The sequence below is a fragment of the Ooceraea biroi genome, chromosome 5, assembly GCF_003672135.1.
Source record: "Ooceraea biroi isolate clonal line C1 chromosome 5, Obir_v5.4, whole genome shotgun sequence".
Taxonomy (NCBI): domain Eukaryota; kingdom Metazoa; phylum Arthropoda; class Insecta; order Hymenoptera; family Formicidae; genus Ooceraea; species Ooceraea biroi.
Genome location: NC_039510.1, coordinates 8,415,833 through 8,429,275, shown reverse-complemented (window position 1 = coordinate 8,429,275; position 13,443 = coordinate 8,415,833). Strand labels below are relative to the sequence as shown.

At 31.9% G+C, this 13,443-nt stretch overlaps 1 protein-coding gene and 1 long non-coding RNA gene across 3 annotated transcripts; both read left to right on the top strand.

Moving 5' to 3' along the window:
- Positions 1-2,149: 2,149 nt before the first annotated feature.
- LOC113561971 lies at positions 2,150-5,874 on the top strand. Its single transcript, XR_003406539.1, has 4 exons — positions 2,150-2,306; positions 2,737-2,830; positions 3,801-3,960; positions 5,378-5,874. It is a non-coding gene; the product is annotated as an uncharacterized LOC113561971 (long non-coding RNA).
- A 5,648-nt stretch (positions 5,875-11,522) lies between these two features.
- On the top strand, positions 11,523-12,774 carry LOC105283780. Of its 2 annotated transcripts, XM_026969751.1 has the most exons (4): positions 11,523-11,655; positions 11,730-11,901; positions 11,976-12,085; positions 12,233-12,774. In XM_026969751.1, exons 1-3 carry the CDS (start codon positions 11,574-11,576, stop codon positions 12,001-12,003), a joined length of 282 nt encoding a protein of 93 aa, XP_026825552.1. In that variant the 5' UTR covers positions 11,523-11,573; the 3' UTR covers positions 12,004-12,085; positions 12,233-12,774. The 2 variants fall into 2 exon arrangements, with proteins under 2 accessions (XP_026825552.1, XP_026825551.1); XM_026969750.1 differs by lacking the exons at positions 11,523-11,655; positions 11,730-11,901 and having other exon boundaries at positions 11,995-12,085.
- The last annotated feature ends 669 nt before the right edge of the window (positions 12,775-13,443 follow it).

The following is a 13,443-nucleotide window of genomic DNA, read 5'->3' as shown; positions in this document are numbered from 1 at the left end:
ATAAAATATAATTTTTATATTATTATTACTTATACTACTAAGTTACTTAAACATAATTCATTCAATTTCACAAGAGTTTATAATATCACTATGTCTATCTTACCAAATCGACTTGTCTCTACGTCCTTTCTGTGTCAACTGACAGTAACTCATGTTGTGGAAAACATGATCTTCATCATATTTGTTCAGGATAAAGGACTGTTTACTTCTATGAGGAAGGGAGTTACAGAGAAACAGTAAATACTATTTCCAATATAAAAAGAACTAATTAAGAGTACAACAATGTTCTTAAAGAAACAAAATTATATGAAATTATATGGAAAAAAATATTAAGTATATATTATGTATGACTATAGTTGTTAATACTCTATACTTATTCTTAACAATAAAATAACATAACGTTCTTAAAAATAACAAAATGTTTGTCAAAGATATACTTTTTAATATATTAAAACATTTGAAGTATTTGTATACTTTAGCACATCATTCTTTCAAGCTTTGGTTAAAGATTTTATCTCGGAAAGAAATGTCTAAATGTGTGCATTCTTCATATAGATTTCCCCTTCTATACTCTCGAATTTCTATATTAATTGCGGAAACGCTTGTTTTCTTCATACTTACGTCATTTGAGTTGCTTATAGTTCTCTGCTGGTTTACATTTATGCCAGAGACGCTTGTTCTTTTTGTAGTTAAAGATATAAAATATAAATACAAAACGTCTATGGAAATATTTGTCGTTCTTTGCTGAGGTTGCACTTTAATAATTTTTATTGTCTTTTTAGTTGAACCATTTGAACTGGTTGACGTCTTACGCTACATGTATAAATCATGGCACAGTGCATAAAGTTTACATTAAAACAGGACCTCTTATTGGCTCTTACGAAAAAGAACATAAATTTATTAATATGTATAAAATTATTAAAATTATTAATGCGTATTTATATGATAAATAGTAATCTGCGGTCGTGAGCGAGTAGAATGTAAATTGAACAGAAATAAGAAGCTGAACAGTTTTTGTAATTCTCAACAATTATTATTGAAATTAATTGAAAAGGATTTTCAAATAAACACGTGTTTCGACTATGTCCTCAATGTACATGCTAATTGTAACGATATCTGCAGCAACTATTAGTAGTAACAATTAGTGTGGTCGTGCGGAAAATAGGAATATACGCGAGCCATAAACGAACAGAAGCGTATATAATAAATATCATACTCACTTTGTAAAAAATTAATTTAATATATGAAATATAAGAAAGTATAATATATGAAAAATTAGAAAAATAATGATGTTACAACATTATTGTTTTATATTAATTAATACAAGTATAAACCACGCCACATATTTGTATAGAATATATAGATCATTTCGTTATTTACATAATAATTATGTGTATCTTTATGTCGCAAAAACTAAAACATATAAAACTTGGTTTACATTATCATGTTATATCTTATATCTATATACACATTAATAATGCAAATGTTAAATAGTATACACGTGTCATACGAAAAGTGTGAAATGAAAAGTATGTAATACCCCATACAGCACAAAATATTCGGAGAATATTCTAACAACATGATTTCCATATATTCGAAAAGAATATTCATAAACAGTTCCACGAATGTTCTAAATGTTATTGGTATGTTATTTGGTAAGTACTCCGAATATTCTAATGATATTTCAATGAATATTCTTATAATATTTCCCACAATATTCCTAGAATATCCTATACACTCTAAAAATGGCTTCATCGTAAGTGTTTGAATTATACACATTTAAGCAGAAATAATGTTTGACTTATCAAACGCGAGTGGAAAAACGTTTGAGTTTCAAACACTTTTGTATCAAACATTGCTATATATATATTAAAATTGTTTTGCTAAAATCAAACATGAGTCAAATTAAACAGATATATACCCTAACAGCACATGATATCATACGAATATTCTATACTCATACTATATGTACTGTGATCATACGGGATATACAGAATATACTGAGAATATTTGTATAACATCTTTGTGGTACGTTATTTAGCGTATATCCTCAGGATATGCTCAGTATATATTGAATCGACGAATATATATTGAAACCAAGTTTCAAAGACTGAAATGTACTGCAGAACATATTCGGAATATAGAAATTGAACTCTAGTGGCCACGTCTTAGAACATATACTAGTATATGTTCTAAGGGCCACGTACACCATACTGGATACGTAATTTTCGGTGTTATGTGATGACAGGCCTCTTGCCTCTTGACGACGTATGGGTCCTCGCTTGCGGACATGAATTTAATCCAAGGTAATCTTTAATGCTTTTCGTATATTAATTATAAAAATCAAGAAATACATTTCCTGAAGATATTTATGTATGTATATCTCATCATATTTCTTGTACATATTTCATAACTAACAAGAAAATTGTGTTTATAAAGTTGAGGTTATGTTGTCCTGATAGGGTTAATCAGTAAACGTGATTATGCTCTGTACACGGAAGCACTTCTATATCACCGATGTCGCCTAGTTTCCTAGAGCAGAGAGAGACCAGTTTATATTATATAAAAATAAATGTGATGCAATTGCCGGTAGGGTCAAAATAACCTCAACTTTATAAACACAATTTTCTTGTTAGTTCTTCTTTCTTGTTTCGTCTACCGACGATTGCATGTTCTTGTATTGTACATGTAACTTTAATAAGTGGACATAATTGAATATTGTTTTTCTTCTTATAGATTTATAAAGAGATATTTTGCGACGCATTCACAAATCAAGAGAATTTTAGTCTACGTAAGGATTGGTTAAGCGAAGCACTGTTTCTCAATTCAGGTAATTATTTTTTTCACGTAGAAGTAGAAATTAGTTATTGCATTTCTATAATATTATAAAAATTATAAAATACATTTTGTAAAGATTTCTTGCATATATTTTTCATAATATTTTGTGTACACATTTCGTAGTTAATAAGAAAATAGTTTGCAAATAATTGGAGATTACCTTTTTTCAATAAGTTAAAAATGATTAGTTAATGCCAGAACAGTAATAATAATAAAAAGCACTCTTTTGAAACAACTCAACTGGCAAGATTTTATATGAGTCAATGACAAGACGTTTCAATTATGTTTATGGTCCTTATCAAGTGCCAAAAATTTGTCAAAATTAAGTATGAAGTTAATTTCTAAAATAAGAAGAAAAAATGTCAACAAAACAAATCGAACATTAAAAAACAGGATAGTGATCATTCTGTGGTCAGCAAACATATACATTTTACAAAATACTTATGCATATAAAATTTTTATACTAATATTCAAAGTAATTGTATTTTACAACATTTGAGAGGACAACATTTTTCGACGTTATACTATCCCATATATATATATATATATATATATATATATATATATATATATTGTTACGTCCGGGCTGGCCACTCGGTGTAATACGAATCGGTCAGCTGCTGCCGATCAGCTGAGCGTCGATGGGTCGGCGTCGTGAATAGAAGACGCGAGTATCCACGCGACGCGGTCGCTAGGAAGAATAATAAACAGGAAAGAATGGAGAGTTGAAGTTCAGCTGCGATCCCAGCTGGACGTACCGCGAGCCGAATACAATTATTATTACGAATTCTCTGTCTAATACTAATAGAATAAAGCTTCTTGTCTTTTTTATAACGCGAGTGTTATTCTGCCGTGCGTGCGCGTAAAAGTGCGAGTGTGTGTATCGAGCGGAATACATCGCCCGGACGCAACAATATATATTATGCAAAATGTTTATAACAACTTTTTATACTAATTTTCAGATCAAACAACTGCGTCGTGTTACATGCAAAGATTTAAAGTCTTCATGTATACAATTAATGAGGAACATATTTTCGAACGTTGTGGCAGTTCAGTACAGCTGGTATGGAGCAAAGAAAAAAGGAAATTTTTTACAACTACAAATTTGTAAAGTAATTATGTGTAAGTAGAAGAAATTCAAATGTAATATTGTTTTCTTTTATTTCTAATTCTTTTATTTAATTAAGGAACAAGAAAGTATAGTAATCTGTGTTTGAGATTTTTAAATATTCCTTTTTATATACAGTGAAACTCACACAAATATACAAATGTTTCTTAATCTCTCTAAATTAAAAACTTTATATTAAAATGTATTAATACATTAGTAATAAATAAATTTAATTATTATGAAATTTTATTAACTTAAAATCAAATTAAACATTTGCCTTAAAAGTTGTTAATAAGTCTTGTTTGGAGATGTGCTGATCGCCCAGCGCTGAGCGCGAGATTTCGGGCTCTCGAGATTCTGAGTAATCTCGAGCGGGAGTGGACAGGAAAGCGAGAAAGAAAGCGAAAGCAAGGAATCACTCAGTTTCTTGGAAATAGCGTATATTTAGCTAGAGAAACTGGGTCACGGCCGAGAGCTGACGCAGTGTTGGTGTTTACGTCGCGTAATCGTGGCCTTCAAATTCTCTGCACTTGGACAGGCGGAAATCTTGCCGCGGAGTATCTCTGACTAGAGTCAGGCGGAAATCTTGACGCGGATCGCGTCGGTATGCTCTCGAACCGTTCGTTATTAACAATAAAAAAAATTGATTGTTGCGCACGTAAGCGATAGAAACGCCCGATGAGAAATCGAAGCGACTTGAGGACTCGCACGCGGAAACGGCTCAACGGCACTTGCGGTCGACCGAACGCGAGAACGAGCGTCTGAATTCAAACGATGATTTTCGGAGCGATTCTAAAGCACGACTTGACGACTTGACGACTTGACGACTGATCAGATTCTGACTCTATTCTCCCAATAATCGATCAAAATAGCCGCTGTTTGTCTCCGACGCGGACCGAACAAAGACATTCAAACGTCTCTCGATCGGCGAGATTTTCCATATATGGAATAGCGGAGACGTTTTCTAAACGATCTCGTCGAGAGGCGATGAAAATATTTGCTCGTTTCCGTGACAAACATGTTATCCGCGACTCGCTCTCACGAATTTCGATCGAGTGAAATCTTTCTCCGAAATATAATTCGATCAAATAAAATTTACGAAATTATTTTGTCGAGTCTCAACCAAGTCTAGTAATAAACTGTTATTATTATAATTACTAATAAATTATTAATAAATTTTAAGACAAACTTTCTAATCTCATTTAGAAGCATTAGAAAATGCTTATATATTTGCTTTTTACTGTATAATATACATTACTGTATATATTATGCAGTAAAAATCAAATATGCAAACATTTCTTATTTATAGTGTGTGATAAAAAGAAATGTTTAACAATCTCAATCGCATACACACACATTAGTATACCTTATTAATAAATAAATTTATTTATGGAAAAGTAAATAATTTCGAAAAATCTATTATTTTTTTAGGTGTAATCAGAAAACTACATCCAAATACGACAGATGAAAACATATCGGCTCCAATAAAAATATGGCTGGTGCATGCCAAAGAACGTATGGGGAGAGAAAAGGAGCAAAATAGCACAGCAGAGCTGGAATGAATGTTGTGTGAAAATATATATTTTGTTTTTTTGTTCTTGTTATTACGTTATGTTATTGTTATTATGTTGTTTTTCAAACGGTTTATGTAAAGAACTATATAGACTGGTCTACAGTTACTGTAGACCTATTACAACATGTTAGAGTATTATTACGTGCATGTACGTATAACATATATATTTAATGTTCATCTAAGAAATTTATATTTTTTATATATTTTATGCCTTTTTTCATGTAAAACACATACTTGTACGCATTTTAATATATTTTATGTTGTGTCAGGCATCTTTTTGCAATAACAAAACTATAATTCTAGAAGTTTATAAGAAAGTAATAATAAAAATATTTATTGTAAACATAAATAAAAATAGAGTACAAATTCATTTAACCTCAATATAACCTAATCTAATACGTATGCATGATATATCGGTGACATACTGGAAATATACCATTAACGTTCTACAGATATTCTTAGTATATATCATAGGATCTTCTCAGTATATACTAGGAACTAAAATAGTCGGACATTAGAGCATTCTTAGTACGTACTCAGTACATCATAGTACGTATCTCGAATGTTCTGAGAATATACGCAATATACTTTTGCGATATTCTACGAACATTCTCAGTATCTACATGTGCTGTTAGGGTACGTTCGATTTTTAAACGGGAACAAAATAAAACACAATTTGTGTTTGATTATTAGAAAGTCAAACAGATTTATATTAGATTTCAAACACTTTCTAATTACACACTTATGAAACAAACACTTACAAACTTAAGCACTGAATTCTTACAAAATTTCAACAAACCAGATGGAGCTCGCGGCGCAGTTTCTCGCGAGCAAGAGTTGCCTAACAAGGTATTTATTAAATCGCGATACACTGGGAATATCTGATAATCTGATAGTCGGACTAAGATGCAGTAATCTCTCGCTCTAGGAACCAATTCATCCACTACGCGCCAACAAATTCGTTAGACTTAAAACATATAAACATTTGATTTGCAGGAAATTTCAATTAAGTAGAAAATCAAACACCTTACGCGTGTAATATAATTAAACACCAACCACAAACCCAACACTTATAAATGTTTGAAATGTCAAACATTAATAAACATCTTGAAAACGGCGACAACGAAAGTGTTTGAAATTTCAAATACTTATTATTTAGAGTGTATATATAGAAACAGTCCATAAACATACGCAAATGTTCATAGAATATGCTACAGAATATTTATAGAACATTCAGAGAATGTGAGTTTTTGTCTACTTCAAATGTTCCATGGAAGGTGCACAGAAACTCTGAAGCATTATATGAGAATATTCTAAACATTCTCCGATATTATTCTATGAATGATCATAGAACGATCTTGTGCTGTATGGGACATGTATATGTATATATATCTATATAAATAATAGTAAGTTATTCTTACACATTTTTTATTATATGATGTATAATATACACATAATATAATATAATATAATATAATATTACATATTTTTGTGTATACATGCAAAATATATATGTCGCACAATATATAATTTATTGTACAGTTAACAACATATTGCACACATATCAGAAAACGCATACAATAGTACTTGTCCCAGACTATGAGAGAAACCAAAATCTTCTAAAATATGCGTAAGTTTGTAGATGAATATTATCGTTATCACATTATCGTCGACTTTTTACGAATAAAAGTGCATGAAGGACTAATGGCTAGAAAAAGTAAAACATTATATTTATAGCTGAAGGAATTACAATAACAATAGTTATATGACATTGAACATATTAAGAATTATCAGCATTCCTAATTATATATTTATGAAAATAAATAAATATAAATAAACATGTGTATAGTATATGACAAGACTATAGTTATGTATATAATAAGATTTTAGATTATGTATGGCTGTTGTTGCAGTAGTAGTTGTCTGGGAAACGCGCAGGATGAGAGACTTAGACTGTTTCTTTGTCTTATATGAAATTGAACTTTATTCCGTGAACAGAGAGTACAATATGCAAACGCTCGGAGCTCGTCGGAACAACTGACCGACCGGAGACGAGACGCGCGACCAAAAGAAATTTAGGAACACAATAATCCCTAAAAAACCTTTTTAAAAAAACCGTTTTTAGACCTAAATTTTAAAAACTTGGCGTATATATCTTTTCTTTTTTTTTAAATATATACGCCAAGTACATAAAAACTCCCAACTTGTCAAAACTCAAAACTAAATATGAAATCAATAATTAACTAGCCAAGTATCTAGAAGCAGTTTGAGTATTTTACCCAAACGTTTTCCATGCATACTCTCTTATCGCATAACGACATTGAAGTACTTGGCGTGCCCGAATCACATTAAAACGTCCTGTCCTACCTATAAGAGACACAAAATCATTTGCGAGTCATTATTGAAAATCATGAAGATACAAGATACAATACAAATCAAGATATTGTACAAATTTACAAGAATACATGACCACTGCGATCCGGGCACACCAAGTACTTCAATGTCGTCATGCGATAAGAAAGTACGCATGGAAAACGTTTGGGTAAAATACTCAAACTGCTTCTAGATACTTGGCTAGTTAATTATTGATTTCATATTTAGTTTTAAGTTTTGACAAGTTGGGAGTTTTTATGTACTTGGTATATATTTTTTCTTTTTTTAAAAAGGTTTTTTTAGGGATCTCACTCTTTTTTGTAAATTTTTAAAATTTGACTATATTTTAGTTTTACATTCTTTTGAACATATAATTAGTATAACATAATTTCTTTTTATATTTTATTATCAATTATTTTGCATGCTAACACGTACATCGTTCCGATGCAATTTGTAATAAGTTTTATAAGAATAATCTTTTGATTTTTATATAATGTAAATTATTTTAATATATTTTATACTTTTTTCTGTTTTGCTAACAAAATTTCTCTATGTGATTTACAATATTTTTTATTATAACTTTAACAATATAACTTTACATTCACATAAATCATTTTTACGAGTTTTATAATTTTATGCAATGAACGTGGTAGCGCTCGACGTTATGCAATGAAATTCGTGGTATTGGTGCAGTCAATCCCTTTCTCACTAACTAATATGACGTTGCACCACGTCGATGACGGCGACAACAACGACGACGACGTTTCACCACATCGACGATGACGACAACGACGACGACGACGATAATGTTGCTTACAATTACTTGCAATTTATGTCTTTATCGTGAAATAAAACATTTCCTATGTATCACGTTTTTTAATCATTTTTAATAATTTTTTAAATAATTTTTTAATAATTTTTTAAATAGTATTTGCGATTTATATTTTTATAGTAAAATAAAACATTTCCCATGTATTATTAAAATCATTTTTAATTCATAATAAATTAAATCATGCATGTGTGAACAGCAGCTTGAGGGACAAAATCGCTTTGCATGTGTATGTGCGACATACGTACGTGAGTCTGAACCAGAATACGGAAAACGGAACGTCACGATTCTAACGTACGATTATAATATCTCAGGATTGACTGCACCAATCTTATTCGAACTGGTCGCGATCGAAAGCTCGCATTCACATTTTATTATACAAGTGCCGTTAGATTTTTGATTACGGCCTTAATTCCTGAGATATTTTAATCATAAGTTGATATGACCTGTCAAATGGCATGAATTCCAGATAAGCTACTTGGTAGCGCGCGACGTTTATGCAATGAAATTGGTAACACTCGATATTATACAGTGACTCTCAATGTTCGAAACCTTATTTTTGATTATGTACTTGGCGTCGCGACGCTACCGCGTCGCTTGATAGGACTAAATGGTCGATTTAACGCGAGATGTCCTATACTGTACTCTTCTTGAAAATGTACTTGGCGAAGCGCGAAAACCAAAACTAACTACTCTAAAGGTGCCATTACATGATAGCGTCGAGCGTCGAGCGTCGAGCGTCGAGCGTCGAGCGTCTGCGCAGAAAACACGTTCTGAATCCTTTGCGCAGGATTCAGAACGTGCAGATTTTAGCTTCTTAACGCTGAAGTTTTGCATTTGTTTCTCGTCTTTGTGTGCATTCCTGAAGCATCTTCTTCTAACCTTTCTTGTTAGACAAAATGGTAAGTAATATATGAATCCAAATTATAAAAATATTATGTTCTAATATATAATACTATGCAAAATTTATATATATAGTATAATTTCATGTATACATTTGTTTTTATAGTACATTTAATGTAAATTTTATTACTAATAGTATATATATTGGAACATAACCAAACATTGACGAAGTATCATTGGCGTTCAGGAGACAAAGCAAATCAATGAACGCTCAGTGATTCTTTAATATAAGGTTTGTTCTTTATTGCTGAACTGCTGCACTAGTTCAGAGTTTATCCTTTTCCTTTCAATGTGTAGTAAAAAAGATAAACTCTGAACTAGTACAGCAGTTCAGCAATAAAGAACAGACCTATAATTGGTTCTTTCCTTCAGATCTTCACTGGATCCAAGTACAGAAACCAATAATATTAACTACTGAGCGCTCACTGATCTGTTCTGTTTCCAGAACGCAACCATTTTGTGACGCGACAGATAAGTGATGCGAGTAATTTATTGTCGCGTGCAGTCGCACTCGCGTTGATTACAAGGAGAAGACTCGTGCGCTCGTCAGTAGAAGCAACAAGGATGAGTAGTACGAAAGGGAAGCAGATAGAGACAGAAAACAAGAAGGAGAAAGAGAAACAATAATAATAAGATTGACTCGGTCGACAACAGTGGACTTAACACTATCACGTTTGGCTCTCGTGTCAAGAGCGACGATGGCGTCGAAACTAAGGCAGAAGAGTGTGCCGAACAATTTTAATGACACCGTATGCAACGATGTGTCTTTTACACGCCGTGAAGCGAGAACGCTTCTCGCGACCGCGTTGTGTCTTCTTCACGCGTGGTTTCGTGGCTTCAATTGGAAATAAAAGAAGCTTGCTACGTTTTCTTTATTTATTTTTCTTTTTTCGTTGGTACATTTGTCGCGAACAATGGACAAACGATAGACAATGGTGAATCGGAAGCAACACAGGCGAATGACGGCGAACGTAAATTTAGCGCGTCGAGATGGGAATACAACTCGTACTTTAGCCACATCTATTTACGTTAAAAACGTGCTACATTTCGTAAAATGCAGCTAAATTTATGTTCCTTCCTGTTTGAAGAGGGTCGCGAAGGGATCCCCAGTTTTACGGTAAGGATGAACGCCTTATGACACGAGAAATGCGATCGTATCGAGAATGATGTGCATGAGAGACAAGTGTTATTTGTTGCTTTTCTTTCTCTCTTCTTTAATCTTACACACAGTTGCACCAACGTTTGCTTGACTTTATGCTTAGCTTAACTCTCTCTCCTTTTCTTTCTAAGGACCACATTAGAAAAAGACGAAGAGAGAGTTAAGCTAAGATTAAAGTTAAGCAACTGTTGGCCTTAATATCATGATGCAAAAATCAGAATGCAAAAATAATTTGTATTACATTCTTTTGCAATGATTTTTTTGTAATTCTGTTTATAGGAATCAAACATGATTTGTGCAGTCTGCATGTCAGATGTTGAAGAAACGCAAATTTTTAATCATGTATGTGTGCAAAACTGGCATAGTGTAACCATTAAACCTGATTCAAGGACTTTTCATCCTACTAATCGTAATAATTACGAATTAAATTACAGAATAAAAATAATTTTTCATAGTTATATATTTTTTTTACAGAAACTAATAATAATATTAATATTTTTGTGCAATATTCCAGAAAAAGGAGAATATTTGGCGAGAATAATTTTAAATGGCACAGAACAACTTCTGTTAGTAAAAGATGTGTCTGATATCGCATCATCTTCTAAACAAGAAGTACGAATACAACAATTGGAAGTTAACAACAGTGAAGTTGTTGCTGAGTCAAGATCATTCAGTGATAAATGTAATTTGGAAAATGTTTCTCCAAACTCAACATCTAATTCGACAAAAGTGGATAGTGCTGCGTTAGAAGAAGTATTAATCGAGGAAGTTAGAAAAAGACCTCCTATATATGATTACACATTGCCTTTATCCGTTCGTGGCATGGCAAAAGATTGCAGATTTGTGGAAGGAAGTTTCTGAAGCTCTTGATGGTAACATTATTTTATACAAGTTTATCTAACATGAAAGTGTTAATGTCACATAAAATAGTTTAACAAATGTACAGGTCTTACGAGTCCTGAAGAGGCTAAACGAAGATGGAAGACGCTGAAAGATACTTTCTGTAAAGCCATTGCTGAAGAAAAGAAACCCAGTGGATCAGCTAGATCCTCTTCAAAAAAGCTGTGGAAGCATTATGAATTAATGTCATTTTTACGTTCTGTATCAACAAATAGAAAGTATGTATCAATTTTCCAACGTAGTTTTAAATATAAATTATAAAGCTTTAACTGACTAAGCATAATTTTAACAGTTCCATATCTAACATTACAACAAATTAATGCAACAGTAATTTCATGGAAGACTATTCCGACAATAGTTTATTGTTAGACACTTCTGACGACAACAGAAAAGAACATACTGGTAATGAATAAATTAATATTATTATATAAATTATGGCTTATAATATTATTTTATAAATTAATATTATAATTTTATATTATAATTATAAATTTATTTCAGTTATTATATAAATTTGATAATATTAATATTTAAACAATTTGTTTTCAGATAAATCTCTTGCTACACGTCGGAATAAAGGCAATGACGACAGTGTTGCCAGTAGTAGGACTCTAACAGTAGACGGTAGTATTGGTGGGGATGGAGTGGGGATGGTTTCGTGCGCGCCGCGATTTCAGGTAACGTCGGACAGTAGAAGAAGACAAGCATATCACTGTCTGTCTCACTCGCTCGCCTGCTCGCTCGCTCGCGAAGATCGCAACGACGAATTGGCATTATTGGCGATGCGCGGTACAAATCTGAATACAAACGTAATCTGTAATTCATCTCTTCATTGCTATATATATATATATATATGTATATATAAAAGCTACCTTCTGTTTGTTCATAACTATATAAGAGGAATATATTTGCAGTACGAAAACAATATATTGTGAAAATATACTGAATATATTTTTATGAGAAACAAGTTGGTGTTGCTGCGTGAAACAATAAACGTTATAATAAAAAACATTAAGCGCACGCGTGCATACACACGCAGACACTCCTGTAATATCTAATATTTATATCCTTATTAAACTATTTTCTGACAATATGACCAATTTATTATTACCTTTATGCATATCATGAGTATTAGTCATTACTATGACATTCATTCTTATTATAAGCTATATTCCTCACAACTGTATGATTATTGTACTATTTCTCTGTAATAGTTTATTGTATATTAACATATTTATATGAAAATTAACTTATATGTTTTTGTAATATATTTCTCCGTGTTATATTTACAGATGTACTTATTATTTTCTTATACTTCTCACGTATCCATAAGGAAACAAATGAAATGAATTCATATAATATTTGATAACACTTAAAATTATGATATATGGATATACGCATGCGTGCGTCCGTGCGTGTTTACATATGTGTGTGCCACACGGGAGATATTTGTTTTTCGGGATATATCGTGACTTTCAGACTTCTATCTTTTCTGTCTTTCGCTCGTGTTAGTGAGCTGAGTTTATTACTCTTCCCTGGCATTTCTATAGCAAGGTAAATAAATCAATATTTGCGCGTTTTAGTTTAGTATTATTTATTCATTTCTCTCTCTCTCTCTCTCTCTTTGCTTTTAATTGTTTATTTCTGTACTTCTTTCTTTTTATTTCATAGATTTCTTTCACTATGGAATCATATGCACAGTCTTGCAAAAAGTCTAAGTACCATTTCATGGAACATTGGCTTAGCGATAATCGATACAA

What these genes read in the sequence shown, in the direction of transcription:
- LOC105283780 (XM_026969750.1), top strand. Translation starts at nt 12,019, where the DNA reads ATGGAAGACTATTCCGACAATAGTTTATTGTTAGACACTTCTGACGAC. An exon ending in CAACAGAAAAGAACATACTG is followed by an intron (nt 12,086 to 12,232) that starts GTAATGAATAAA and finishes ATTTGTTTTCAG; the next exon opens with ATAAATCTCTTGCTACACGT.